The 27376-nt window shown below is 39.6% G+C and overlaps 2 protein-coding genes and 1 long non-coding RNA gene across 3 annotated transcripts in view; 2 read left to right on the plus strand and 1 right to left on the minus strand.

Annotated features, from left to right (window-relative positions):
- ZSCAN16 (zinc finger and SCAN domain containing 16) overlaps positions 1-714 on the plus strand; it is a 7097-nt gene extending 6383 nt beyond the window's left edge. The window contains exon 4 of the mRNA XM_061195849.1: positions 133-714. Within this exon, the coding sequence (XP_061051832.1) occupies positions 133-653 (521 nt within the window). The 3' untranslated portion in view covers positions 654-714. The remainder of the gene's footprint in view (positions 1-132) is intronic.
- The window catches only part of LOC133095060 (uncharacterized), a 22351-nt gene extending 13708 nt beyond the window's left edge, over positions 1-8643 (minus strand). Inside the window, exon 1 of the long non-coding RNA XR_009701545.1 lies at positions 8525-8643. This is a non-coding gene — a long non-coding RNA (uncharacterized LOC133095060). The remainder of the gene's footprint in view (positions 1-8524) is intronic.
- A 7917-nt stretch (positions 8644-16560) lies between these two features.
- LOC133095057 (zinc finger protein with KRAB and SCAN domains 8-like) overlaps positions 16561-27376 on the plus strand; it is a 48017-nt gene continuing 37201 nt past the window's right edge. The window contains 5 exon segments of the mRNA XM_061195887.1: positions 16561-16718; positions 23615-24122; positions 24764-24905; positions 26732-26823; positions 27139-27262. Of these exon segments, the coding sequence (XP_061051870.1) occupies positions 23706-24122; positions 24764-24905; positions 26732-26823; positions 27139-27262 (775 nt within the window). The 5' untranslated portion in view covers positions 16561-16718; positions 23615-23705.

Below are 27376 nucleotides of genomic sequence, written 5' to 3' on the forward strand. Positions count from 1 at the left end.
CTAATTTGTACATTGCATGTGACTTTTCATTTTTATAACACATTTTTAACATTTACATGTTCTTTATTCCATAGGCTTTTTGCTTCTTAAACCTAGAATAGGACCTATTTGTATACTGTTAATTTGTTACAGGTGATAAAACCAAGACTAAGAATGAAGAGTTGTCCCAGAAGGAAGATATACCCAAAGACATGGACTTCCTTGGGAAAATAAACAACAGACTTACCAAAGCTATTCCTCAGTATCCTGTATCCAAAGATGCTATTGAAAGTGAAGGCAGATTCGAATGGCAACAGAGGGAAAGAAGACGCTATAAATGTGATGACTGTGGAAAAAGTTTCAGTCATAGCTCAGACCTTAGTAAACACAGGAGAACTCACACTGGAGAGAAGCCCTATAAATGTGACGAATGTGGAAAAGCCTTCATTCAACACTCACATCTCATTGGACATCATAGAGTACACACTGGAGTGAAACCCTATAAATGTAAAGAATGTGGGAAAGATTTCAGTGGGCGCACAGGTCTCATTCAGCATCAGAGAATCCACACAGGTGAAAAACCCTATGAATGTGATGAGTGTGGGAGGCCCTTCCGTGTAAGTTCAGCCCTTATTAGACATCAAAGAATTCATACAGCAAATAAGCTCTACTAATATGGTGTAAGTAACAAAAGTTAGACACTCAGGCCTAATTAATTATCAGAGAAATCTGCCTTGGAGACCTTGAGTATCCTGATGTAGGCAAAGCTTCAATCATCATTAAAAATTTCTCTGGCACGAGAGAATTTACCTGAGTAAAATTTCCTTTTATTTCTAAAGTAGTTCAGTTTCTTGGAAAGAACTAAGAGTTATTTCAGAAAGCCTTGTCCACTGCCAGCATTGCTCACTTGCAGCCCAAGATAACCATGTTTCCTGGTTGAAAGATGTGAATTCTACCTCTCGCGTCTGGCTCCTTTTTCCTTGACCACTCAGTGTATGACTTTAGGCAAGACATTCATATTTTCTCTGCCTTCATTTTCCCATTCTGTAAAGTGCAGATGATATAATAGAAGCCCACCAGGTATGCTGTATTAAGTTAAAATAGATGAAAACTGCTTTTGAAATTAACTAAAACAATACTATTTTTCCCCATCATTAGTGATATAATGGCCTAAATATCCCTTATCTTAAAGTAGGGAATATAATAATTTTGTGGAATATTTTGCTTTGCCAATGATGAAAAAAATGAGGAAACCACCAGAAAAGATAGCAGGCTAAGAAAAACATTAAAATGGAGAGGAAAGCAATAAGTCATCAGTGGGAGCTGCTGGGAAGGGGGATGATGGAGTGTGTTAGGGATCTGTAACTTTGGATAAGTCACTTCTCTTCTGAATCTCAGGTCATTTAAACTGAGGGAGATGGGGAGAGGTTGGTCTAGAACTGCACTGTCCAATAAAGTAGCCAGTACCCACATGTGGCTATATACATTTAAACTTAACTGAAATAAAGTGGAAAATTCAGTTCCTTGGTGACATTAGCCACATTTCAAGTGCTCAATAGCCACGTGTGGCTAGTAGCTACAATAATGGACAGCACAGATCCAGAGCATTTTTTATCACTGCAGAAACTTCTCAAGGACATTGCTGTTCAATCATTGGTAAGGTACCTTCCAGCTTTGATATGTGATTCTGAGTTCAGGAAGGTAGCAAAAGAGATACCTGAAGAGGCTGTAATAGCAATAGGAGATAAAATACAAACACCTTAAAACAAAGTAATTTAGTAAAAATAACTTTGTGGTACTTTTTCAGCCTTAGAGAGTGTATTGTAATTGGAGAAAGATGATTATTAAGTAAGTACAATAACCTAATAATCAAAATTGAAAGCTTAACTTACTACCTCATCTCTATAAAAAGAGTGTAATTACCTTTACAAGGTAACATCCCCTGTCAGTTACCCTATACTAGTGAAAAACTGGGACTCTCAGGACACTAATACTTTAAGACACAGTGAACAATTTAGTTTTTCTTTTTCTTTTTGGCTTCTGAATGTATTAGCATTTCATGAACGTATTTGCAACAGTTTTTACATCACTAGTTTGAGAATTTTATAGCATGACAGGAATTGTGACCAAAGGCCAACACATTCAAATTTACAACACCATCAAACTGCCACGAACCACTGATTCTAGGAATACCCATCACCAAAATGATCAGTAAGTGATCTAATCTCTTACTGAAGATATTAATTACACATACTTGCTTTGAGAGTAGGAAAAGCACCAGAATCATTTTGTGTCTACTACTATTGGAAGATGACTCTTAAATCATTCCTCATAACACCATAAACTGAGCTTCTATGTCTTTTGAACATAATGATCCTTTAAAAAAAAATGTAAGTTTACTTTGAATGTATACATCAACTGATACAAATATTTTAAGACATCAAGTTTCACACTCATGCTTGTTTTTTCGCTTATCTGAGCACTATTTCAAAACATTTGAAACAAAGGATTTTTTAATGATCATGAAAAGTAAAGTATTAAATCTTTAGTATTAGAAACATCCTTATCTAAAAAATAAAGCTAGGTGCTTAATGAATGATAGCTTTTCCCCCTTTACCTTCAGTCTTGCTAAAAAACTGTCATGTGTAGAAGCTGTTCACAGTCTTTAAAGGGGAAACTCATGTCTCTGATCTTATCCTTGAATTTAGAGTCTTCTGCAATGGTAAGAAAGATGATCCTGGCTACCACAAGATTAAGTTTCCTCAAATGGGTAAAAACGATGACAGACTGATTTTCCTCTAACGTACTCTGTATGACTGAACATTCTATTCAGGTAGTAGTTTTGAATACCTGTTGTGTATAAAGAATTGTTCTAGTCTTAGAGTCGTACACCCTCAAAGTCTGAGTGAAGAGTAGTTTGGAGCACTGAGACTATGCTACCCTTTTTAGTCTGGTGTTGATTCCAAATTGCCACCACAGTGTCCACCATCTGATCTTGACCAGAAGGGCAAGGATAAGAGTCAGAGAGGTACAGAAAGATTTGGGGCCAGAGACAGCCTGGAGTGATAGTGGCAAGAGAAGGAAGTCCAGTGGGACCTGGGATAACTGCTGGCATAAGGCAAAGGAGGCATGAGGTTGAAGGAGATCTAAGTAGTTGTTAGTATTATGAAGGATTAGGCAGTGTCCTAGTAAGTCTGTAGAAACGCACAAAACAATTGGTGAGGATGCAAGCAGTTGGAAAGAAGAGCTCTGAGTTCAATCAGAGCCACAGTTATTGGAAAAGAAGGTGTAATATGTTAGACACCGTAATCAGAACCACTGAGTTCTAGCAGAGAGCCATCCTGGAATGATGGCACCTGCTCTAAAAGAACCCTAAACATGGAAGGCAGTTTCTCAAATAGTTGTGTCAAAAACATATGCATCACTCCTCCCAAATTTTTTGGAGGGTTTTTCTTTCTTTTGGAAGGAGGCAACAACTTGTAGTTTGTAGTTTTCATGAACTAGTAGAACAGACAGTGATTTTAAGAGGCACCTAAAGGGAGTACGGGGGCAGTTCTTTCAGATACAGTTGGGGAATGGTGGTTAAACTGGTGATTTTGAATGAGGAGCCAACAGCTATAAAGGGAGGAAACAGATGAGAGTTGGGGTAGGAGGGGATGTCGGAGGTATGCACGGGCCTTGGTGAAGAGGGGGGAAACAAGATAGAGGAGAAGTGGATGGAACAAAAGGAGAATGATAAAAAAGGAACAAGGGTATAGGGAAAGGAACAAAGATAAAATAAGAGATGGTGATAGAGAAAGAAAAGAGTGACAAGTAATTCTAATATTGACATCAATTATAATTGAGACAGTGGGTTATATACCACAGCCATACAAAGGTGAACAGATCAGCTTATCCCAAGGTCGTCGAGTCTTACATGCACAGCACATATTATTTATGTTATCTTTATTGAATGGGTCTACAATCTCATTCTGAGCATAAAATTATTTCTTCATAGTCTAATCAAAAAATCCATCAACAGTGAAACTGCTAGAAACTTTAAATGCTTCAAAACAACCTGTTCTCCCCTTAGTAATATCACAAGGCAATTAGACTAAGGTTCTAAAAGAATAGATCTCTCAGTCTTTCTTACTCAAATCCTCTAGAGCACAGTTTCTCAAGCTTGGTTTCATTGACATTTTCAGCCAAACAATTCCTTGCTGTGGGGGGCTGTCCTCTGCAGTGTGGGATGTTTAGCAGCATCCCTGGCCTCTACCCCCTGGATACCAGCAGCCCCAACTTGTGACAAGCAAAAATTTCTTAAGAGATGCAAATATTCCCTGAGGGACAAAATCTCTCCCCCGCCCTGCCAGCCCAGTTGAGAACCACTGCTCTATACGAAAATAATCTGATTTCCATGACCGTTCCACGTCATATGCAATAAGATTCAACTTAGAAATGTTATATATGACTAGCACTGTTAGACCCTTTTACTACCCCACAAAATGATTCCCAGGGTACCTAAAATCTATGCAGCAGTCATGCTAAAGAAGTAGTCTACTTTAGGAAGCCATACCTCACTTTTGAGCACCAGAGGAATCTGTCCTCAAGTGTGACTTGCATAAAGAGCTTACATTGCATTTTTCTAGACCTTCTTCTTCCCTCTATACCATACTTCTGCTGCTACCCTCTCCTTTGCCCCTTGACCCAACCACAAATAGACACTTTATCCTTGATCTGCACTGTCCAATACATTAGCCACTAGGTACATGTGGCTATCGAGCACTTGAAATGTGGCTATGCAACTGAGGAACTAAATTTTTTTCACTTTAATTTAAATTTAAAAACTGATACTCAATTCAGTTATTGGAAAACCTTTAAGTATGTTTGGAGTATTTCGGGTATAGGAATCTAATTTTGCCATTCAAAATTTTATGTAATCTCAATACAGATCAAGTATTTCCAATGAAAATTTAATAACTGAATTGAGATGTGTAGTAAGTATAAACACACTGGATTACAAAGACTTAGTATGAAAAAAGGAATGTAAAATATTTCATTAATAAGTTTTATATTAGATTTTAAAATAATATTTTGGATATACTGGTTTAAATAAAATACATTAAAAATTAATTTCACCTGTCTTTTTACATTTTTAATGTGGCTACTAGAAAACTTACATCCACATAGGTGGATCACATTACATTCCTATTTATTGGACAACACTGATCAAGATCTTCTCACTCTCAGGGTAGGTCCCATTCACTATGTTCCAAACCACCTCAATTCTGTGAGGCTAAGTTCTGTGCTGCCAAGGACTTTTTACCTATTTCTTCTTATTCATTAATCCAACAGGTATTTACTGAGTGCATGCTATGTGCCACACCTCTATATTAGGTATTGGGGATAGAGCAGGATATAACAAGATATTTCCATGTAAGACTATGAGAAAAATAGTGAATGTTAAAATTAAAGGTATAATGCTGTCCTTTCAGATGGAAGACTATTAGGAAAAAAAGGCGGGGCATTTCAGGTTAGGTGTGGGGAGGAAGGAAAGAAGAGGGGGAAAAATAGATTGTTATTTTGGGATTACAATTTCATTTCAATTTAATAAGATTTTAAGTTTGGTTTGTTTGGCAAGTCCAATAGCACAGCAATAGGGACTAAAGGTCTTTGGATATGCCATTGCATGAGAGGACTTATTAAAGGTTAGACCTGCTTTATGCATTATTGTTAATACACACTTCATAGTATTTACTGCAGAAGTCTCTTTGGGGAAATTAGCAATGGAACAATTTCTATATGTAAGAACCATAAGTTCCCATGTATGTTGAATTAACCTATTATATATCACCGTAATACTGGGTACAAGGAAGGAAATTTCATTAAACCAGTTATTGTGCCTTTTTGTTTTTCTCTACTCCACTCAGTAGATAGTCTTGGAAAACTCTGCTATAGCCTTAACTTTATCTCAAAGACGTGAAGTGATTACGTGCTTTTGATGTTTTTTGTTTAAAAATAACTTTCCTATGAAGAACAATCAACAGCAGTTAGAAAGTAGATAATTATAAACAAATTCTATTTTACTATCTCTATATAAAAATACAAACATGAATATGAGGACATCTAAAAGTGCAGAAATAGTTATATATTCCATGTATCAATATATAAAAACATAGCTGGAAGGAAATCCTTTTTCAGAATCAGGAAATAGTTCCTTATCTACTAGGTTAAAATCCTAAACCCTCCAGCAAATGTATAATTCCATATTTCGAACAATTTTAGTATTTCATTGTCACATAAAATATGTAAATAGCTATTATTGTGGTGATTTGCATGTACAATAGGAGTCAGATGGGAAAGAAAATACCATTCTTATTTGTAAAGTAATGACAACACAATAAATCTGGAATCTTTGAAATAATTTAAAGTTAAAACATTTCTTAACCTACTGCATATATTTATAAGTTACATAATGTCTAACTCTTGCACAAGTTGAGTTTTTTGCATAAACACTTAATGCTACTTTCTAGGCACTCTCTTACTCAAGGGTTGACCTTAAATTCATTTTTCCCCTTGGATCAGTATTCTTGACACCTATGGAAAAGAACATCCTGGCTCCTCCAGAAAGTAGATAAAGCTAAGTCAGAAATAAAGAAGAAATAAACATGACACTCCAATGGGAAAAGTATAAAACCATCATAGTCAGACAGTTTGGCTTCAAATGAAGAGTAAGTAAATCAATACCTCCTAGAAAAATCTATGCCATTTCTTACACAAAACCCAAACTACTACCAGGACTTTGAGTTAGTTCAGTATAGACATTCGACCAGACATAATGTATTTGATAAAGCTTCTAGCTTTTTATCTTCAGACTGGTTTGCTATATTAATTCAAGGGTCTCAGGAATATGAGAAACAATGACAATAATTCAAAATTTTTCATTATCTGTTCTTGGATGTGTCTTCATTTGTCACAACTGTTGGGCTATAATAAAGGAGCTGCTTCTGTCTTTTCATAAAAAAAAGAAATCCCTGCTTTTATAAGCCTGTATTACAGTGAAGGAAGACAAGACAAATATCAAATAGGAGTAGTGGTATATGGAATATAAATAATGAATTGAAATGAAACAGAGTGGCTGAATGACTACTACAAGTAGTCAGAAAAGGCTTTTCTGGAGAGCTGACATTCTAACTGAAATATAAATGTCCAGCCTTGGGAAGTTCTGAAGAAGACCATGTCAGGCAAAGGGAATTGCTAATGCAGTCTCTACAGTAGGAATGAATCTGAGGTGTTTACGGGAAATGAAAGAAGGTCATTGGGTCTAAAGCACTGGATTAAGGGGAATGTGGTATAAAATTAGGCTAGAGAGGTGAGCAGGGGCCAGGATATGTATTCTAAGCATGATGGGACACCATTGGAAGGGAAGGACATGATCTGATTTTTGTTTTTAAAAGATCATTCTGGTCCCTTAAGGAAGCAAGAGTGAGAAAAGAGCAGAAGCAAGGAGACCAGTCAAGAGGCACTGCAGTAATCCAGATGAGAGAAGGTGGTGGCACCAACCACAGGTCCAAAGTGGACATGAAGAGAAATAAACAGATTCAAGGTATATTTTGGAGACAAAGCCAAAACAATTTGCTAAAAGACTGTTGTAGACTCCTAAATTCTCACACAAAAAGATGTTTAAATACTGGGTTAAACGTATGAAATTGCCATTTCTGTGTGTCAGAAGCAGTCAAATATCAGCAATTTCAAATGATTTAACCTAGTAGAAACAAAATAAGAACAGAGAAAAATCTAGAGAGAAATGGAACAGGAGAAGGGACTTCGAAATTGTGTGGGGGCCTAATTATGGGCCTAATTAATTTGTTAAATGGAAATCTGTATTCTTTTCTCCTTAAAACTTTCTGTGGAAGGCACCCTTTGTTAAGCCCTTTGTCTAAAGGGAAATTGCCAACAAACCTGATGAGATTCAGAACACCACTATAATAACATGTCTCTGTACAAACTTCCTTCTGGATAGCACACTTCCTAAACTGATAAAGTCAAGGTTATCAATGAAAGGCAGTAGAGCAGAGGTTAAAAGCAGAATGCCTGGGTATAAATCCTTACTCTGCCTGTTACTAGTTATATGACCTTGGCTTACTTTCTGTGCCTCAGGTCTCCCACCTGTAAAACGGTGGTAAAATGGTATCTACCTCATAAGGTAGGAATTACATAAGTGACCAAATGTAATGGGTTTAGAACAGTGCCTGACACATAGTAAGTGCTATGTTAGCCGCTGCCAATAGCGCAGTTAGGTCTTCTTGTTTATCAAAGTGCATCATGTTCAGCATTTTCTTCCCCCCAAACTGCTTAAATTAGTTAACTGGCATTTGATCTTCATGAATTCACTGCATTTGTTGCTGTTGTGTGTGTTTTAAAATAATTCCTGTAATGTTAACAATTACCCTAATTCTGAACTGCTCCCTGCTCCCTAAATACCTAACCCCAAACCCAGCCCGGTCGGCCCCACCTGTCCACCGGCGGAGAACACCACCCCGGTGACCCTCACTGCGGCACTTACCGCCAGCGCTCGTCTCCCGGCGGTTTCCAGCCCCCGGCGCCGGGTCCAGCTCACAGCGCCGTTTACCGGGCCGCAAATCCCGGCCCGGGGAGCTCTGGAACCGTTAGCTACCGGAAATGGCTGGGAGTCGCGAGAGCGCTGAAAAAGGGGGCCGGTCTTTCCCAGGTTCAGAAACACTGAGGTCCCCCTGGAAAGAAGCCCAGGGCTCCCAGGTGGAGGAAGAGGAGACCCGTTTGGGGGAGATCCGGAAACGCACTATCCCGCAGCCAGTTCGGACGCAGCTACGGCGGTGGGGGCATTCTCGAAAAGTCGACCAACCACGAGCCTGTGGAAACCTCCAGGATTGCGCGAGAGGCCCGAAAGTGACTTTGGGGACAGGCTCCTTCTGCGGTCCGCAGCTTCCTTTCCGCGCCCTCCGCGCAGTTGTCGACCCCAGTCCGCGGCTCCCTAGAGCGCGGGTCCGGCGGGCCCAGGCCGGGAGTGGGCCGAAGCCTTAGGGGCCTCGGGTGCAGGAAAGGCCCGGTCAACCGCAGACAGGGAAAGGGGGTTTCTTCTGCTTAAGTTCATCCTGGAGGGCAGGCGCCCCTCTCTTCTGCGAGAGGGGCTGGTTGGGACGTTCGGTCACACTAGGAAGGGACGCCGAGGAGCTTCCTCCACTCACGTCTCGGGGTTGCCAACTGTACCTGCTGTGCCCCGCTCACCGTGATCTGGCAGGACCTTGGGCACTAAGGGAGAGGAAAACTGGCCTCTGTTTAAACTTCTCTGATCCTTAGGGGAAATGAGGGCCCAGGATGAAATGGGTGAAGAGTACTGGCGCTAGTATCCTTTAAACCTGGATTCAAATTCCTGCTCCACCACTTTCCTGTTAGGATCAAGGGCAATTTTTTTAACCTCTCTAAGCCTCGGTTTCCTCGTTTGTGTAAATCAGAATAATATAGTGCCTGTTTCATAGGATGGTTGTGACGACTGTGAGAGTGCACGTAAAAAACTTAGTCTTTAGACGTTTCCCTCCCCTCCCCTGTATCTGCTATCACTCATCCATGTCAAACAAATAGGACTAATTAACCAACTGTCACTTTTGCTTTTCTGGAGCTCATGTGAAGAAAAGTAAAGTGCAAGACTTGAGTAAGGGAGAAACCACGAAGAATACAAAAGATTGACAGTCATTGTGCTTCACATAGTTGCCCATCCCAGCATTTTCACCTCACTTGGCTCCCGGCACATGGTAGGCTCTTGATAAGTACTTACTTGGATGAATGAGGTCAGAAATGTATGGTAGTCACTAGGCTCCTGTGTCAGACAAAGGACTTTACTTAATGACACAAGCATCATGAGCTTCATGCTCCCCTTGTCCTCAAAGCCAGAGGAGTGACGTGGAGGGGCCCCAGTGGGTGCTGCTCACGCAATGGGTTTGCATCCTAGCAGAGGAACCCCAAGCATAGGAAAAGCCGGTCTTTGCCCAACCTTGCCCCAGAGTGAGGCAATATCTTTATTATCCTGGTCAGGAAACAAATCTGCTCCACAAGGAGATACAAACATCTTTGAAAAGATAATCTGAAAGAAAATCTGTCAGAACCCTTGGAGAAATGTGAGAGATCCTTGGAGAATTGTTTCCCAACACTCTAGGTAATAGCATCTGGGGTTAGAGGAGATGTCAGCCTTTTTTTTTTTTAAACTTTATATACATCAAGATTCTAGTTTTTTTCATATTTTGTTATTTTAATTTTTTAAAATATAATAAAAATAAAAGGCAAACAGAAGTTTACATTTGTTTTAGTAAGGGATAAGGAGCCACTCAGGGTCTGTGACTGGGAAAATTATAATGATATTTAAGGAACATGAATCTAGTAAACATATCTGGAATGGACTAAAGTTATGAAGATTATCCCAAGGCTGCAGTCATGTAGGTATGAGGTAATTAGAACTGAGGAAGGTGGCTATAATAGAGAAGAGCAACATTTCAAAGGAGAAATCTGCTGGCTCCCACCCTGGAATTGATTTAAAGCAACTTTCACCTGGCCCACAGGGCCGCAGATCAAAGCCAGTTCTCACAGTGAAAATTTAAAGTCACCACTCTGCAGTAATAAGGAGGATGTGGCAACACCAGTCACTAATCAAGTAGGTGGCCTGGCTCAGCTCCTAGCTGAGAAGCTGTACCTGTGCCTTGTGGCCTCCCCTAGCTCAGCAGGCCTATCCACCAAGCTTGCAACTTCTGCCCTGCTCACTGTTTTGCATTTTTATTCTGTTTCTGATCAGTAGAGATTCAAAGAATGTTTCAACCTAAATGTTTTTTTCCACTTTTTTATATTAACCCATTTCTATGTTTAGAGCAGCGTGGATTAAATACTTAACATACTCATTTACCTAGAAGACATCTGCCAAATTGGTCTTTAGCATTCATTCCCCAACTGATTTATTTAAAGTTTCCTTCTGTTCTCTGGATTGTCTCTTTCTTTTGTGGGGGTCAGATCTCTTTGTTACTCTTGTCCCGCCTTTCATGCTCTGCACCTGATTTTCATTAAATGTCCTCTGGATTGGATGCTTATATTTAGGAATGGAGTCCTGTGCTGGTTAATTTAGGTAGTAGGAGTTTCCGCTGCAGTTGTAGGAGGCTGCTTGTGCAGCTGGTATTATCCCAATGGAAATTCTCAATCCGGGTTTTATGTAAGTAGGCAGGCCTTCCTGTAGAGTGAGTGAACAGGGAGCAAGCAGACAGGCTGGGCGCCTACACAATTACCAAAAATGAGAACCTCTTTCTCCTCCTCCTTGTTCCATTGTAGAGGTCCAGAGTCATTTCAAATTTTGCTATGCTTCTTTCTGAGGCCTCAGTTTTCTTATTAAGAGCCCTCCCGATTATTTTAGAAAACAGGTATCAAGCTAGAGGGCAGAAGCCCCAGCTCCCAGTTAAAAAAGGGAGATATCCAACTGTCCCAAATGCAGTTCTTAAATGAATAGCCCATTCTTGCCATTTGCAACTCTTGGTCCTGAGGTTTGAACTTCTCCAGGATTCTTCTGCAGATGCATACCTGGCCCTGGTGTCTTACAGGGCAATTTCCTCTGCTTCTCCAACAATCTGATCCCAATTGCTTATTCTTTTCCAGAAATTCCTCAAAATTTCTGCTTCACTCTTTATTTTCTAGCACTGTTATTTATTTATTTTGTTTTTAATTTTTTCAGTCATTTAAGTGTGTCCTTGGGAGGGAAAGGAAGTAGATATATGTCACCCTTCCAACTTGAACTTAAAACAAGCCATGTTCTTCTATACCACCTCTCTCTCATTTTCTCATTTTTACACACCTCATTTTTGGATTCTTAGAGAAGGCTTTCCGATTAAAGTGAAATCTGAGCCAGACCTCGAAGGATCGATAGAGTTTAGGTAAGTGCAGAGTAGTAGGAAGTACACTTCTAGCAGAGGGGTCACTATGAGCAAAAGTGTGATACTGAATGAAATAGCAGATATGAGAACCAAGCCACCTCCTATTAAGCCAGACATTAAAGAGATTTGCAAAATGTGAAATGATTCCACTCCTTTTACTTTTTTTGAAAATATAGTTAAATTTCATAAAATATTAAAGTAACAAAATATGTTACTTAAGTTAACATGTAATGGGTATGTTATTGTTAAAGAATAAATATTTTTAATTCCTCAGTTTTAATTTCGAACAAAGTAAATCTTGATGGATATGACCCATATAAACATAAGCTCTTTGGAGTCCTCACTAGTTTTTAAGAGTATAAAAGGAGTCATGAGACCAAAATATTTGAGAATTAATATGCTAGTCCATACACTATATGAAGTGATGCTTCTGAAACTAAAATGTAGAGCAACTATGGGAAATGTGGGAACACGCTTGTGGCCCTAGGTGTGGAAAATATTTGGAGTCTTATTAAAAACATGTCACCTGCTTATACAAATAAGGAAAGTATGAGTAACCAGAGTCTAACTTTTTTTGTGCTTTGGTGGGGCTGTCATGGTTGTTGGACCTAGCGACTCAGGCAGTTTAAAATATGTTCTAAACCCTGGTGTGGCTAATTGTAGTAGTAATTTAAAAGGGTTAAATGCTTACTTTCCATAGCAGGAAGTCAATAGATAATATATCTATACCTGAAAAATCAAGAAATGGCAGTGTTAGCGTGTTATTTATAAATATGGAGGTTAATATCAAGAGTAAAAGGAAAGAGTTAAAGTGGTTGTCTCTGGGGAATAGATATTGATAACAGAAGGGAAGAGTGAGGCCTGGTGTTTTTCACACCATAAACCTGAGAGTACTATTCAATTTTATTTACTTTTTTTTTTTTTTTTTTTTTTTGGCTGCATTGGGTCTGTTGCTGCCCGCGGGCTTTCTCTAGTTGTGGTGAGGCGGGCTACTCTTTGTTGCGATGCACAGGCTTCTCTTGTTGCAGAGCACAGGCTCTAGGCATGCGGGCTTCAGTAGTTGCAGCACATGGGCTCAGTAGTTGTGGCTCGCAGGCTGTAGAGCACAGGCTCAGTAGTTGTGGCGCACAGGCTTGGTTGCTCTGCGGCATGTGGGATCTTCCCGGACCAGGGATTGAACCCATGTCCCCTGCGTTGGCAGGTGGATTCTTATCCACTGCGCCACCAGGGGAGTCCCTACTTTTTTTAAATGTATTTTTATTAGTAAAATGCACAAATCAGGTGGGCAACTCAGTGAATTTTTACATATGTATGCAACCATGTTAACTACAACTCCAATCAATGGTAAACATTTTTTTGTCTTCTGTCACCAGAGATTAATTTTACTTGTTCATACAAGGCTACCTTTATTCAACATAATATTTTTTAGATTCATCTACATTGTTCATCTATCAGTAGCTCCTTTTAATTTCTGAGTAGTATTCCACTGTATGAACATAACACTATTTGATTCTCTGTTATCCTGTTGATGAGCATTTGGGTTTTTCCAGTTTGGGCCTACTATGAATAAAGCTGCTATGGACTTATGTTTTCATATCTCTTAGGTAAATACTTAAGGGTGAGATTACTGGGTCATAATGTAGGCATTATTTAACTTCATTAAAAATTGCCATTTTTCAAACTAGTTGTACCATTTTACACTCCCACTAGGAGTGTATAAGAGTTCCAGTTGCTTCATATCCTCATTAGCACTTGGTATTGTCAGTCATTTTAATTTTAGCCATTCTAATGGATGTGTAGTAGCTTTAATTTTATATTTCCTTGATGAATAATGACCTTGAGTACCTTTTAATGTACTTATTGATAATTCATATATCAATATGAATTCTTTGGTAAAGTGTGTGTCCATAACTTTTGCCTATTTATGTTTGTCTTCTTATGATTGAGTTGTAAGAGTTCTTTATATATTCTGGATACCAGCTGTCAGAAATATGTATTGAAAATGCTTTCCAGGGACTTCCCCAGTGGCACAGTGGTTAAAGAATCCGCCTGCCAATGCAAGGAACATGCGTCCGAGCCCTGGTCCCGGGAGATCCCACATGCCGCGGAGCAACTAAGCCTGTGCACCACATCTACTGAGCCTGCGCTCTAGAGCCTACGAGCCACAACTACTGAGCCCGCATGCCACAACTACTGAAGCTCGCGCACCTAGAGCCTGTACTCCGCAACAAGAGAAGCCACTGCAATGAGAAGCCCATGCACCGCAACAAAGAGCAGCCTCGGCTCACCGCAACTAGAGAAAGCCCGCGTGCAGCAACAAAGACCCAACACAGCCAAAAAAAAATTAAATAAATAAAATAAATAAATAAGTAAGAAGATATTTTCCAGTCTGTAGCTTCTTTTCACTTTCTAAATGGTGTTTTGTTGAACAGAAAATTTAAATTTTGATGAAGTCAAATTTAGCAATTTTATCTGTTATTATTAGTGCCTTTTGAGAAATCTTTGCTTAGGTTATAATGCTATTTTACTTCTAAACTACCTATGTGTACAACTTTGGTTTCTAAAAATTATTTTTTAATGTAAAAAAAGAAACAGAGCATAGTTCTAGTCTGTTGCCAGTTATTTCTAGTTACCATCCCAGCCGGGAGGCAAAAACTATGAGATAAAGAGCAAAAATAAGTGTTTTGAAAGAGCTGAAGCACTGTAACTTCTCAATGTTTATTGTTACTTGTTTCATTGTGATGATTAGATGACAAAACTCTTAAAAACAAATCAAAGCTACTGGGGGTAGACAAAATATTTTTAGGTTAAGGTTGGGGACTGGATAGAAACATCGGTGGTGGCTATCAGCAGGAACAGATAAGGAGGGGAAATTAAGATGAAGACTGGAGGAACTTCCCTGGTGGTTAAGAATCGGCCTGCCAATGCTAGGGGACACGGGTTCAAGCCCTGGTCCCACATGCCGCGTAGTAAATAAGCTCGGGCACCACAACTACTGAGCCTGCGCTCTAGAGCCCGTGCTCCGCAAGAAGAGAAGCCACCGCAATGAGAAGCACGCGCACCGCAACGAAGAGTAGCCCCCGCTCACCGCAACTAGAGAAAGCCTTTGTGCAGCAACGAAGACCCTACGCAACCAAAAATAAATAAATATACTTTTTAAAAAGTGAAGACTGGAGGGGAACCTGAAAACCCAAAATAAATGGGTAGTTAGAAAAAGTGTTAAAGGAATAAAAATGGGGGACCAAAGTAAAACAGTTTCCATGTGAAAAATAAATTAAGGAAAAACCTCATTTAAATTGGAGGCAGGAAGCCCTGAAGGAGAGCTCTCACGCATGTACCACTGTACAGCCTGCATAACCAGCAGGAATAAGGAAGATAAAAATGATTTTAACAAGGTCAGCTTATACAGAATTCTTTGTATAAAATTTTCTCTGTCACAACTTCTTATCCGTGATAATAAGAACGTTACTTCTCTTCTGGTACAAGGGAGGACATTTTTCACATGGGAATTGCATCACCTGCTTTTAAGAAAGATCACTTCTTGTCCCAGCAACAAGGCACTGACCACTGCTTGCAGCTAATAAGAAACCGCCATAACAACTAACTCTTGTTCTTCTCCAATGAACTATTTTTCAAGACAACCCTCCCCAGTCTCCTCCTAAAACCTAATAAAAGCTGACCTTCCCTTTGTCTCTTGCACTTGCCTATGATTCACCACGGCTTGCCTGACCCAAATTGCAATTCTCTGCTTTTCCTGCATAAACCCATTTTGCTGTTAAAATAATTGTGTTTTATTTCTAAGATTAACATCCACAGCCTCCGCCCCAAAATCCTACGTAGTCTGAAAAGTTAAAATTGTAAGGGTGTATAAAGAATGAGCATAGATTTGAACTTAGGTTTTTCGAAATTTGTGGTATTAGAACTAGGGTCTACTACTGAAGCTTACGGCACAGATTACGTCATAATGCTAAGCTTAACTCAGCACTAAAAATAAACTACAAAGTAGGTTTTGTAAGAGACCGCAATTCATTAAGATAGGAAAGGGTGGAACATATGTAAAGACTCGAAAAGAATTTACATTTAATTATAATTATTTTTTGAATACTTAATAGTATAAGGTGTACTATTTATTACTAGGTGCCATAGGGGATTCAAAAAGCTATGAACCATGATTAACAAGAATTCCTCAAGAAATCTGCAGTCTATGTGAGAGGACTGGACATATTTATGAAGCGAGAACAGTAAAGTACAGGGGTAACTAACCCGGCCAAACGCGAGTCTAGTTAATTAGCATCATAAGGATCCTTAAGGTGCATCCTCCTGCACGGATACCCCAGCTTCCGCCTGCTCTCATCCCTGGCCCCCGCACGCCCTCAGATCAGCCCGCCGGGGGACGGTTACCTCCCCAGCGAGCATGCGGAGCGGACTGGGTGAGCCAGGTGCGCGGGGCAGAGGTGACACCACAGTCCGTTATTACCCACGACTTTCCCGATGCCCTAGAGCCGCGCAACCCTGCGACGCGTAGGCGCAAGAGGAACGCTAGGCCCAGAGTACTGTTGAGAGGGGCGCGGTGGCCCCGTCCCCTTAGTCGGCCGACCATAGAGCTTTCAGACCTCCAGGATTCCTAGAGAGCTCCCGGAAGTAGCTTGGGACAAGATGCTTGCTGGCCGGTGCTGTGCCTCCGCACGTTTGGAAGTTAGGTGTTGGAGGGGCCTGGTCCGGTTACAGCTCTTGCCCCTTTTTCTACCAGCCCTTCCTCCAGGTCTGTCCACACTTTGCAGCGTCCCTTCCCCACCCGGGCCGCCGCTGGAACTCACGGTGAGTACGGTTCGGGCTCCGGGCCGGTGGAAGGGGAGCGCTTTGTGGCCAGACCAGGCCGCAGGTGAGAACAAGCGTGAGGGGTCTTGAGAGGGGACCTGAGCCGAGGTCGGCGCCCCGGTGATTCGGTGGATCAAGGGTCGCTTTGGTTGCCAGCGCAGGCCGAGTCCGCGTGCCCAAACTTTTTGCGAGGGAACCTTTAGTAGAGATTCGCTGTCTTCATCGCTCATCGTTTTGTGGCGTTATTTGCAGTCGATTTTGTCTTAAAATAGGAAACTGTTCCCGGGTTATCTTTTATTTTCCCCGTGTTATCTTTCATCCACCGCTTTCCACGATCTGAATTGTTTTTACTTAGCAATTTTGCATTTCCGTCACAATTCTCTTTTTTTTTAAAGATATATTTTGCTTTTGGAAACCCCAGTTATCCTTGGAAACCTATTTTTCCTGCTAAGTTATTTTGCTCTTTGTAGTGTATTCAGAATGTGGTGGTGTGTTGACTGGATAAATGTACAAAAGAAACATTTTTTGACAACTTCGTGGTGATGTAAAATTCAGACTTATTCAGAATACTTCGTTTATTAAAGCTAATTGAAGCAGATGCCTGGGAACTCTTTAGGAGGGGCCCCATTTCCAAAACTCAAGTGACTCATGAGTAATTTTTGTCAGGCAACATTAAGACTGCCACTACCACCTCTAAAAAATAATCCCTATTTCTGTTTGATTAGTTCAGTTAAGTATACTTATGCAGTAATCATTGTTGTAGCAAATGCATACATATTTTGAATTTCTGCTGTGGTTAAGTGTAAAATGTGGTAGATGTTAAAACTTACGCAGTTTGAGATAAGGTATAAAGCGCAGTGTTTGCTTCACCTTTATCTTTAAAGCCTGGAAAATATCTTTGTTTTGTTTTATTTTCAGCTCCCAAACATCCCAAATTAGACTTAAATTAGTCTAGAGGAAGAAAACATTCTTTCTTCATCTGTTGAAAAGATAATCCTGTTAAAATGTGTTGTGCTTTCAGTAGTTCACAGGATTATAGCGTTTGAGATGAGAAAAAGCTTTAAAGATTGATTATTTTAGCTTCCTAAATCAAGAAACTTGATGAGGTATTCTTAAAAAGAGAATGTAAGAAGCAGTCTTTATCCACAAGGTGCTTACCAACCTAAATACAGGTGTATATACACAAAACTGTTTGAGAGGAGGGTACATAGTAGACTAATTTTGTAGTACATATCTTTGTACTTGGTTAGTTATAGGCTGTAATTTTCAAAAACTGTCTCATGGAAGAGGGAAGAGGCTAAAAATGGAAAATTAGCTACTAAAAAGAATAATCAAATGGATAATGGATAAGATTTGTTGGTTGATTTGGTTTAAAATATGAACAAATCTGATACTTAGATGACTCCCATCAGTTTCACTACTGAGACTTTATTTAATGTCATTTAGTATTATATTACCGTTTTAACATATCAACAATATAAAGCTCTTGTGTGATGCACACTTAACATTGAAACCTTTTAAAGCTAGTATTGACGAGCATTGATTATAAGATGGAAGATGGCCAGTAGTTCAGTACTTAAAGATCAACCTTGACTTTAGGAAATTCATAAGAAAACATGGTAAAACTATGACTATGCAGAATCACATTCAAAACAATTAGAGCTCAGAATTCATGTCCCATAGTAATGATCTTTTAAGTTTTTAAACTATAAGTAGCTATTTTAAGAAATTTTAAGAATTTATTAAATTTTCCTTGATTTTTTAAATGAATTATTTTAAAACCATGGATGTTAATCCTGTCTGTTCAAAACAAAATTGTTTACCCCTTGTCTCAAACCCTCCACAAAATCTCAGCCTCTTGTCCAAATTCACTCTTCCCTCAAATCTCTGTATTCCAGGAAATTCCCCCACTTCTCTGTAAAGTTATCATCTATGAATTAAACCCTCTGTTGTCAGTTACCATATTTAACCTTATCTCTTGCTCCTTGATTTCTCCTATCTGTAGTTTACTCCCAAAACTACTGTTACCAGTCTTGTCTGATTTTAAAGGTAACTTTTCAAATTCTCTTCCTTTTCTGCCCACACTCTCTAAGTAGGGGTTCTTAACCTTCCTGGAGTCCTTAGGTGGGTGTTTGGTGTATGAACCTGATGAAATTGAATGTAAACTTTTGTGCCTGTGGGCTTTTTTTTTTTTTTTTTCTTTTTTTGGTAAATTTTTATTTATTTATTTATTTTTGGCTGTGTTGGGTCTTCATTTCTGTGCAAGGGCTTTCTCTAGTTGCGGCAAGCGGGGGCCACTCTTCATTGCGGTGCGTGGGCCTCTCACTATCGTGGCCTCTCTTGTTGCGGAGCACAGGCTCCAGACGCGCAGGCTGAGTAGTTGTGGCTCACGGGCCTAGTTGCTCCGCGGCATGTGGGATCTTCCCAGACCAGGGCTCGAACCCGTGTCCCCTGCATTAGCAGGCAGATTCTCAACCACTGCGCCACCAGGGAAGCCCTGTGGGCTTTTTTATGGGGAGAAGTTCTGTGTTTTCATTAGATTGAGAGACTATGAGCCAACCCTACCCCACCCTCTCGGCCCAAAACCCCTGAAAGATAGAGACACTGCTTTGAAGACTCATGTCAGGAACAATATGTAATCTGATTTTCCTTCTAAGTGCCTACCTCTTCTTTCCCTTGGCGGACTACCGGTCTGGGATTTTATCTTGATGTTAGCATTTCTTGCCAGTTGCTTTTGGATATGATGCCTTTGGTTATGCTGTTTTCCATTCTCTACAGTGCTGCCTTCAGTTATGTTTTTCTCCATCCTGTTGTCCACAGTGCTGCCATTGTGATCTTTCTGACATACAGATATGTAATATAACTTCCCTGCTTAAAAAGGGATACAAAGAAAAAGGTCTCGGCTACAAGCTAACATTTGCAAGAAAACCATGGCCATGGGCCGATATTTGCAGTACATACTGTACACAGTGTGATAAATCCTATGTCTGGACCATGTAAAAAATAACTTGGCAAGAATGAGCACCTTAATCTTCTGGGGCAGGGGGTTGGGGGTATTGGTGGCTGAAGAGTGAGGGCAACAGGGAAAACCTAATTTAAAAGGTAATAGGTAAGCTGAGACTTTTTAAGTTAAAGTTAAATGATTTCCGTGAGACCAGGATTTATCAGCCTCGACATTGACACTTTGGACCAGATCATTCTTTGTTGTGGGGGTTATGTTATGCATGTAGTATGTTTAATAGCATCTCTGGCCTCTACCCACTAGATACTAGTAGCATCCCTTCCCCTCAGTTGTAACAACCAAAAATGTTTGCAGACATTGCCGAATATTGCCAAATATTCCTGGGAGACGGGGGCAGAATTGAGAACCACTGCAGCAGAGTGGAGATATGAGAAAGCCACATTTGGAAAAAGCTGTATGAAGGAGAGTTTATAGCAGATATAGCTAGGCAGGTTTACATATCATAAAGAGCCTTGCATACCATGCTGAAGTTAGGTTCCCCGCTGAAGTATTTTAAGGGGGTGAGTTGTATTACATATTTGTTAAAACAGTCTCTCTAGCAGTATATTAGTTGCATGGGGCTACAGTAACAAAGTACCACAAACTGGGTGGCTTAACACAACAGAAATTTATTCTCCCATGGTTATGGCGGCCAAAAGTCCAAAATCAAGGTGATGGCAGGGTCATGCTCTCCTAACTTCTGGTTGTTACTGGCAGTCCTTGGGATTCCTTGGCTTGCAACTACATAACACCATCTCTGCCTCTGTAGTCACATAGCTCTCTTCTGTGTCTGTGTCTTCACATGGCCTTCTCTTTGTGTGTGTCAATCTCTGTGTCTCTTCTCTTTTTAAAAATATACCAGTCATATTGGCTTAAAGCCCTACCCTACTCCAGTATAACCTCATCGTAATTTGATTACATCTGCAAAGAACCTCTTTCCAAATAAGGTCACATTCATAAATACCAGAGGTTAGTACCTCAACATATCTTTTGGGGGGGACACAATTCAACCCACAATAAGCATCTTTATGGAACGTGAATGGAAAGAAAGCATAACCAAAGGCAGGAGGACCACTTACCACTGCTACTGCAGGCAAGAGATGATGCCTAATACCAAAGGTAAAAGCCATAGACATATATCCCCCAAAGAAATAGGACCCTGTAATTGAACAGGTCTAAAGAAGACCTCAGACCTTATATCTAAAACTTACTCTTCAACAAATATAAACACAGTCTGTGTCGGGTATTGTAAATAATAGCCCTCTAATGTTCTTCAATTCTATCAGTAAGATAAAAGATAAAGGCCTCTACTCATGGGAAACATACAATTACGTTAGAAAGTCAAAACTCCTTTGCAACTAGTAATACACAATTATGGCAAAAGTAACATTAAAGTAATACATACTTATGTAACAGATGTATAGAATAAGAGGGAAATCACTTCCAATTGGAATCATTAAGGAAGGATTTTAAGAAGAAAGCATTTTATCTTGTCCTTTGAGAATAGGTAAATAGTTTGGGTACTAATGAAAGAAATCAGAAGACTTAAATAAATGGACAGATATACCATGTTTATGGAATAGAAAACAATATTGTTAAGATGTCAGTTGTCTCTCAACTGAGCTACAGATTCAACGCAAATCCTATTCCAGGAATTTTTTTTGTGGGAGAAGCCACTTATAACATTTATATCAAAAGGCAACAAAACTAGAAAAGCTGAAAATGAAACAATTTTGAAAATGAACAACAAAGTTGCAGGACTCTTAGTAATTGATTTCAAGATTTTAAAAGCCACAACAATCAAGACAGTTTTGTATTGGCAAAAAGATAAACATATAGGTCAGTGGAACAAAATAGACTCCAGAAAGAGATCCACACATGTATAGTCACTTGATTTTTGACAAAGATGCGAAGACAATTCAATGGGTAAAGTTTAATCTTTTTTTGCAAATAGTGCTGGAACAATTGATATTTGTATGCAAAAAAATGAACCTCCATCCATACCTCAAACTCTGAACAAAAATTAACTTAAAAGCAATCATAGAACTAAAGGTAAAACCTAAAACTATAAAACTTTTAGAAAAAAACAGGAGAAAATCTTTGTGACCTTGGATTAAGCAAAGATTTCTTAGATATGACACCAAAAGTACAATCCCTAAAAGAAAAAAGTTGACAAATTAAACTTCAAAAATTTATGAATTTCTGTTCTTGGAAAGGCACTGTTAAAAGAATGAAAAGGAGGAAATATTTGCAAGTCACATATTTCATAAAGGACTTATATCTAAAATATGTAAGGAATTCTCAAAGCTCAATTATTTAAAAAGCTAATTTTATAAATAGGCAAAAGTTTTGAACAGATACTTACCAAAAAATATACAGTTGTCCCTTGGTATCCATGGGGGATTGGTTCCAGGACCCCTCATGGATATTAAAATTTGTCGATGCTCGAGTCTCATATAAAATGGCATAGTCTTTGCATATAACCTACACACATCCTCACGTATACTTTAAATCATCTCTAGATTACTTATAATACCTAATAAAATGTAAAGGCTATGTAAATAGTTGGTGGTGTGTGGCAAATTCAGGTTTTCCTTTTGGGAACTTTCTGGAATTTTTTTTTTCCCCAAACATCTTTGATCCGTGGTTGATTGACTCCAGGGATGTGGAACCCATGGATATGAAGGACCAACTATATATGGATGGCAAATAAGCACAGGAAAGGATGCTCAACGTTATTAGTCAGTAGAGGAATGCAAATTAAAACCCTTGTGAGATACCACTGTATGTCTTTTAGAATATCTAAATCTATATATATGTCTAAATATATATATTTATTTATATGTCAAATGCTGGTCAGGATATGGAGCAACTACAGTTCTCACATATTGCTAGTGGAATGCAAAGTATTATAGCCACTTTGGAAAACAGTTTGGTAGTTTCTTATAAAGTTATACATATACTTACCATATGACCTAGCAGTTTTACCTCTGGATATTTACCCAGGTGAAATGAAAACTATGTTCACACAAAAACTCATATGCAGATGTTTATAGTGGCTTCATTTGTAATCATCAAAAACTGGAAGCAATTGAGATAGTGTCAACTAGAGAATGGATAAACATTCATCCATATAAGGTATAAATTCCTGATATGTACAACAACATTGATGATCTCAAGTACAATATGCTAAGTGAAAGATGCCAGACTCAAAAGGCTACATACTGTATGATTTTATTTATAAAACATTCTGGAACATCATTAGTGTATGGGACTAGGTTTTGGGGTTGCGGGTGTTGATAGGGCATCCAGGTTCCTTGGAGATGCAGGACCTGTGCCCCAGAGAAGAGTTATAGAGCTTGAGGTAAAGTCCATAGTAGAAGTTAGCCTGAAAACAGGGGGAAGATGGCAGGGGGAGCACATGTATGATAATGTTAGGTGGAGAAGAAGAAAGTGTTAGGACAGTTCTTGACAGTATCTTGAGCTAGATTATATGGAAATTAGTCTCATGTTGAGAATGAGGGGCAGGTTGAGAGCCGAAGTGTGTAGAAACAGTATAGCTGGTATAGCAAATGTTGAAAGGAGTTAAATCAGCAGCCCTGAGGGCCACATGAGGTTAAATGCAGAATTTCAGTTAGACCCAGTCTACATGGTTTCCTGACTTTGTTTAGCCATGTTCCACATCCCCAAGAGAGAAAGCAGAAGGAAAGGGTTATTCCCAGATGGGATTGGCATGCAGAAGGCTAAGGAGGCAAGGAGTTATTTCTGGAGAGGAACACTTAAATGACTGAGCCATGAAGTCCATGTCATGGTAGGGAACTTGTTAAGATATCTCAGTAAATTACTATGACCTTTGACTTGCCTTTACACTATTTGTCATTTTCTCTTTCCAAAGAAGTACTCTTAAAGAAGAGGCCCTCAGAAGGTTCTCTTAAGAAGATAAAGAAAGTAGTGGAAACGAGTCTCCTGAGCTTTTCTGGCCCTAAATGGCTGCAGAATCAAGGAAGTCTTTAGCCCCATCCCCACCAGACCAGGGTCCTGAAGAGGACCTTGTAATTATCAAGGTAGAGGAAGATCATGGTTGGGACCAGGAATCAAGTCTACATGAAAATAACCCTCCTGGCCAAGAGCTGTTCCGCCTGCGTTTCAGGAAGTTATGCTACCAAGAGACACTAGGACCCCGAGAAGCTCTGATCCAACTCCGAGCACTTTGCCATCAGTGGCTGAGGCCAGATTTGAACACCAAGGAGCAGATCCTGGAGCTGCTGGTGCTGGAGCAGTTCTTGACCATCCTGCCCGAGGAGCTCCAGACTCTGGTTAAGGAACATCAGCTAGAGAATGGAGAGGAGGTGGTGACTCTACTGGAGGATTTGGAAAGGCAAATTGATATACTAGGACGGCCAGTAAGTAGAAGGAGGTGGGCATGCTCTGACTGTGAGAGTCCAGGAAGCTGGGTGGAGGGACATTGACACAACAGTGGGAGAATAAATGCTGAGCGTGAGTTTGTGTTGCAGGAGGATGAAAAGAGTTATCATGTGGTATGGTTTGTATTTGTAGAGTTCTTTTTATTCTTATAAAGGATATAAATCCATTTTTTATCCTCATAACATCCCTACAACTGTATTGTTCTGTTTGCCAGATGGGAAACTGATGCATAGAGAGCTTAACTTACTTTTTCAGGGGCACCCAAATAACTAAATGTAGATCTGAGCCCGTAACTCAGGTTTCCTAGTTCCTTATCAAAAGTTGTTTCCACTGAAGAGCACTGCTTTAAGCTTCTGTTTATCATTCTTCCCCTTTCTTGGGAATGCAAAATATCAGCATTGTGTGCAGCAGGGAGGGCATCAGCAGAAATCTTTTCCTTCAGTACTAAGCAGAAATGATGCCTTTCTGTGCAAATCAACATGTTTGTGTTCCTAAGTCAGTGAGATTCTGCTTTTTCCTTCCCCCAGTATGTATCCCTTTAGATGTGCTCTTGGTACTGTTACATTGTTCACTTCATTTCTCAAAGGGATTCCTTGTAACGCAGGTGTCTTATTTCTAGGTCCCTGCTCGTGCACATGGACATAGGGTACTCTGGGAGGAGGTCGTGCATTCCAAATCTGCACCAGAGCCTCCAGATACTCAGCTCCAACCTGTGGCAACCCAGCACAAATCTCCAGTGCTCCAAGGGCCACAAGACAGAGGTGAGGAGCCAGATTTCATTGATGAGGAGTGGGAAAGCAGAGAGGAAAGAAAGTACATTTGGGACACCTGTCTAGTTCCTGGAAGGAACTAGCCTGTACTGTTTACAGACCAGCCGTAAGACCTGATTTAAATGTTTATCTAGGCTTCAAATACAGACTGTTAGTCCCAGTGGTAAACTCATGAACAAATTAAAGAATTTGGGGGTTTTATGTATTCATACATTTCTGTTACCACAGTGTATTTACAACATAGGCATTTTGAGGTTTTCCTGGTATCATGACACTTTATTTGTAAATATTTCAGTATGTATTTTCTTAAACAAGAGTGTTTTCATAGATAACCACAGTAAATTGATCACAATTAGGAAATTTAACACTGATGCAATACTAATCTAGCCCACAGTTCATATTCATATTTTGCTGGTTGTCCCAATAATGTTCTTCCAGAGTCTAGTCCAAGATCCCACTTTGCAATTAGCTGTCCTGTCTCTTTAGTCTCCTTTAACTTGGAGTAGTTCCTCAGCCTTTCTTTGCCTTTCACGATCTTGACATTTTTGAAGAGTACAAGTCAGTTATTTTATAGAGTGACAACAATTTGAGTTTGTGTGATGTTTCCTCATATTTAGATTCGAGTTGTATATATTTGGCATGAACATCCCAGAAGTGATTTTGTCCTTCTCAGGAATACGACAGGAATTTGTCTGTTATTGGTAATGTTATCTTTGATGACTTGGTTAAGGTTATTCTTGCTAGGTTTTTGTTACTGTTTTTCCCATTGTAATTAATAAGTAATTTGTGGGGAGATACTCTTGAGTCTATGTAAATATCCTGGTCCTCATGAAACTTTTGTTGCTGAAACACTAGTTTTAGTATTTATTGATGCTTCTTGACTGAATCAGTGATTACTAAAGTGATTATTTTCTAACTCTGTCATTTCTTCTACATTTATTTATTTATTGTAATGGAGAGTGTTCCCTCCTTCCCCCATTTTATTTTATTTATTCATTTTTTATTTATCAATATGGACTCATAAATTCTTATTTTATTCCAGAAATGTTCTGTTACTATCTTTATTTTGATGCTTAAATTGTCTCAGAGTTGGCCAGAGGAGGCCTCTTCAGTCTGGCTCCTGTGTCCTATTGACATTTCTCCATCATTTTTTGAGAATTTTCTTACGGAGCAAGATAAGATGTTCTAGTCTCATCTCATACTTGCCCTGAATTTCTTATTTTTTCATTTATGTGGTTTATAGTAATTTGTTCTAAATTAGTGGATTTTTAATATTTCTAAAGAAGTATAGAAACATTTTCAATTAATAATACAATCCTTATGTAAATTCTAATGCCTGTTGCCCAAGACACAGTAGTCTATGTTGATTTTGATATTACCCTGTCTGGTTTCTATAGGAAGCAGATGCTGGCAGTCATGGTAGACATTTCAAAAAAGTAATAGAGTTAGTAGAGATAGATTGGTTCTCATATTCAGCTTGGCAAGAGATCAGGACCTAAAGAAATACTGTGTACAAGCACAAGGATGGACTATAGCTTTGGTGGTAGAGAAGAAATTGTAAAGCACTTCCTGTTAGGAAACCAGTACACTTTCTATTTTTGACATGTAACTTCAGGCTGAGTGGGACATCAAAGTGCAGATGTTTTGTGAGCAACCGTAGGTATGAACCCAGAGTCCAAGATTAACAGCATTTCATATTCAAAATCTCTGGCATGCATATCGGCTGAAATACAAATAATTTTGGAATGTGTTAGTGCTGGTTCCTATAACCACAGGACAAGGCTGGTCTCATTCATAGCTCCTTTCTCCTCTCTCAGCCATATCTGCTTCACAGAGTCCTACCCCTTCCCAGAAAGGAAGTCCTCGAGACCAGGAGATGACAGCTACACTTCTTACAGCAGGGTTCCAGGTGAGTTGTGCTCCTCACTGAAACCCCATAGCTCCACTTGACAGTGTTTGTGGCATCTACCCCATGTCTGGACTGTCTGTAGCAGTACTCACTTAAGAACTTGCCCCATGTTCTTCTGCATAGAGACAGATTGATCCTTGATTTTCCCCCAATAAATCTGGTGCATTTTCCTGTTCTTTCCTGCTAGCTATGCAGATCCCTTTACAGTACATTCCCACCTCTTAATCCACTCCCACCCTGGTGGATCTCTCTGACACTCTGGGTTTGAACTGTGGAACAGTCCCAGTCCCAGATGGGCATCTTGTTTTGTTTCAGACTTTGGAGAAGATTGAAGACATGGCTGTGTCCCTAATTCGAGAGGAATGGCTTCTTGATTCATCACAGAAGGATCTGAGTAGAGATAACAGGCCAGAGAATTACAGAAACATGTTCTCCCTGGGTAAGGAGAGCTCTGGTTGTTATTATCATTTACGATTTTGTGTTTGTTTATGTGTACAGTAGCTTTGAGCTTTCTGAAAGACATAGTTGAGTTTAAACTCAGGATCCAACAGAA

This window comes from Eubalaena glacialis, chromosome 7 (genome assembly GCF_028564815.1).
Source record: "Eubalaena glacialis isolate mEubGla1 chromosome 7, mEubGla1.1.hap2.+ XY, whole genome shotgun sequence".
In the NCBI taxonomy this organism is placed as follows: Eukaryota; Metazoa; Chordata; class Mammalia; order Artiodactyla; family Balaenidae; genus Eubalaena; species Eubalaena glacialis.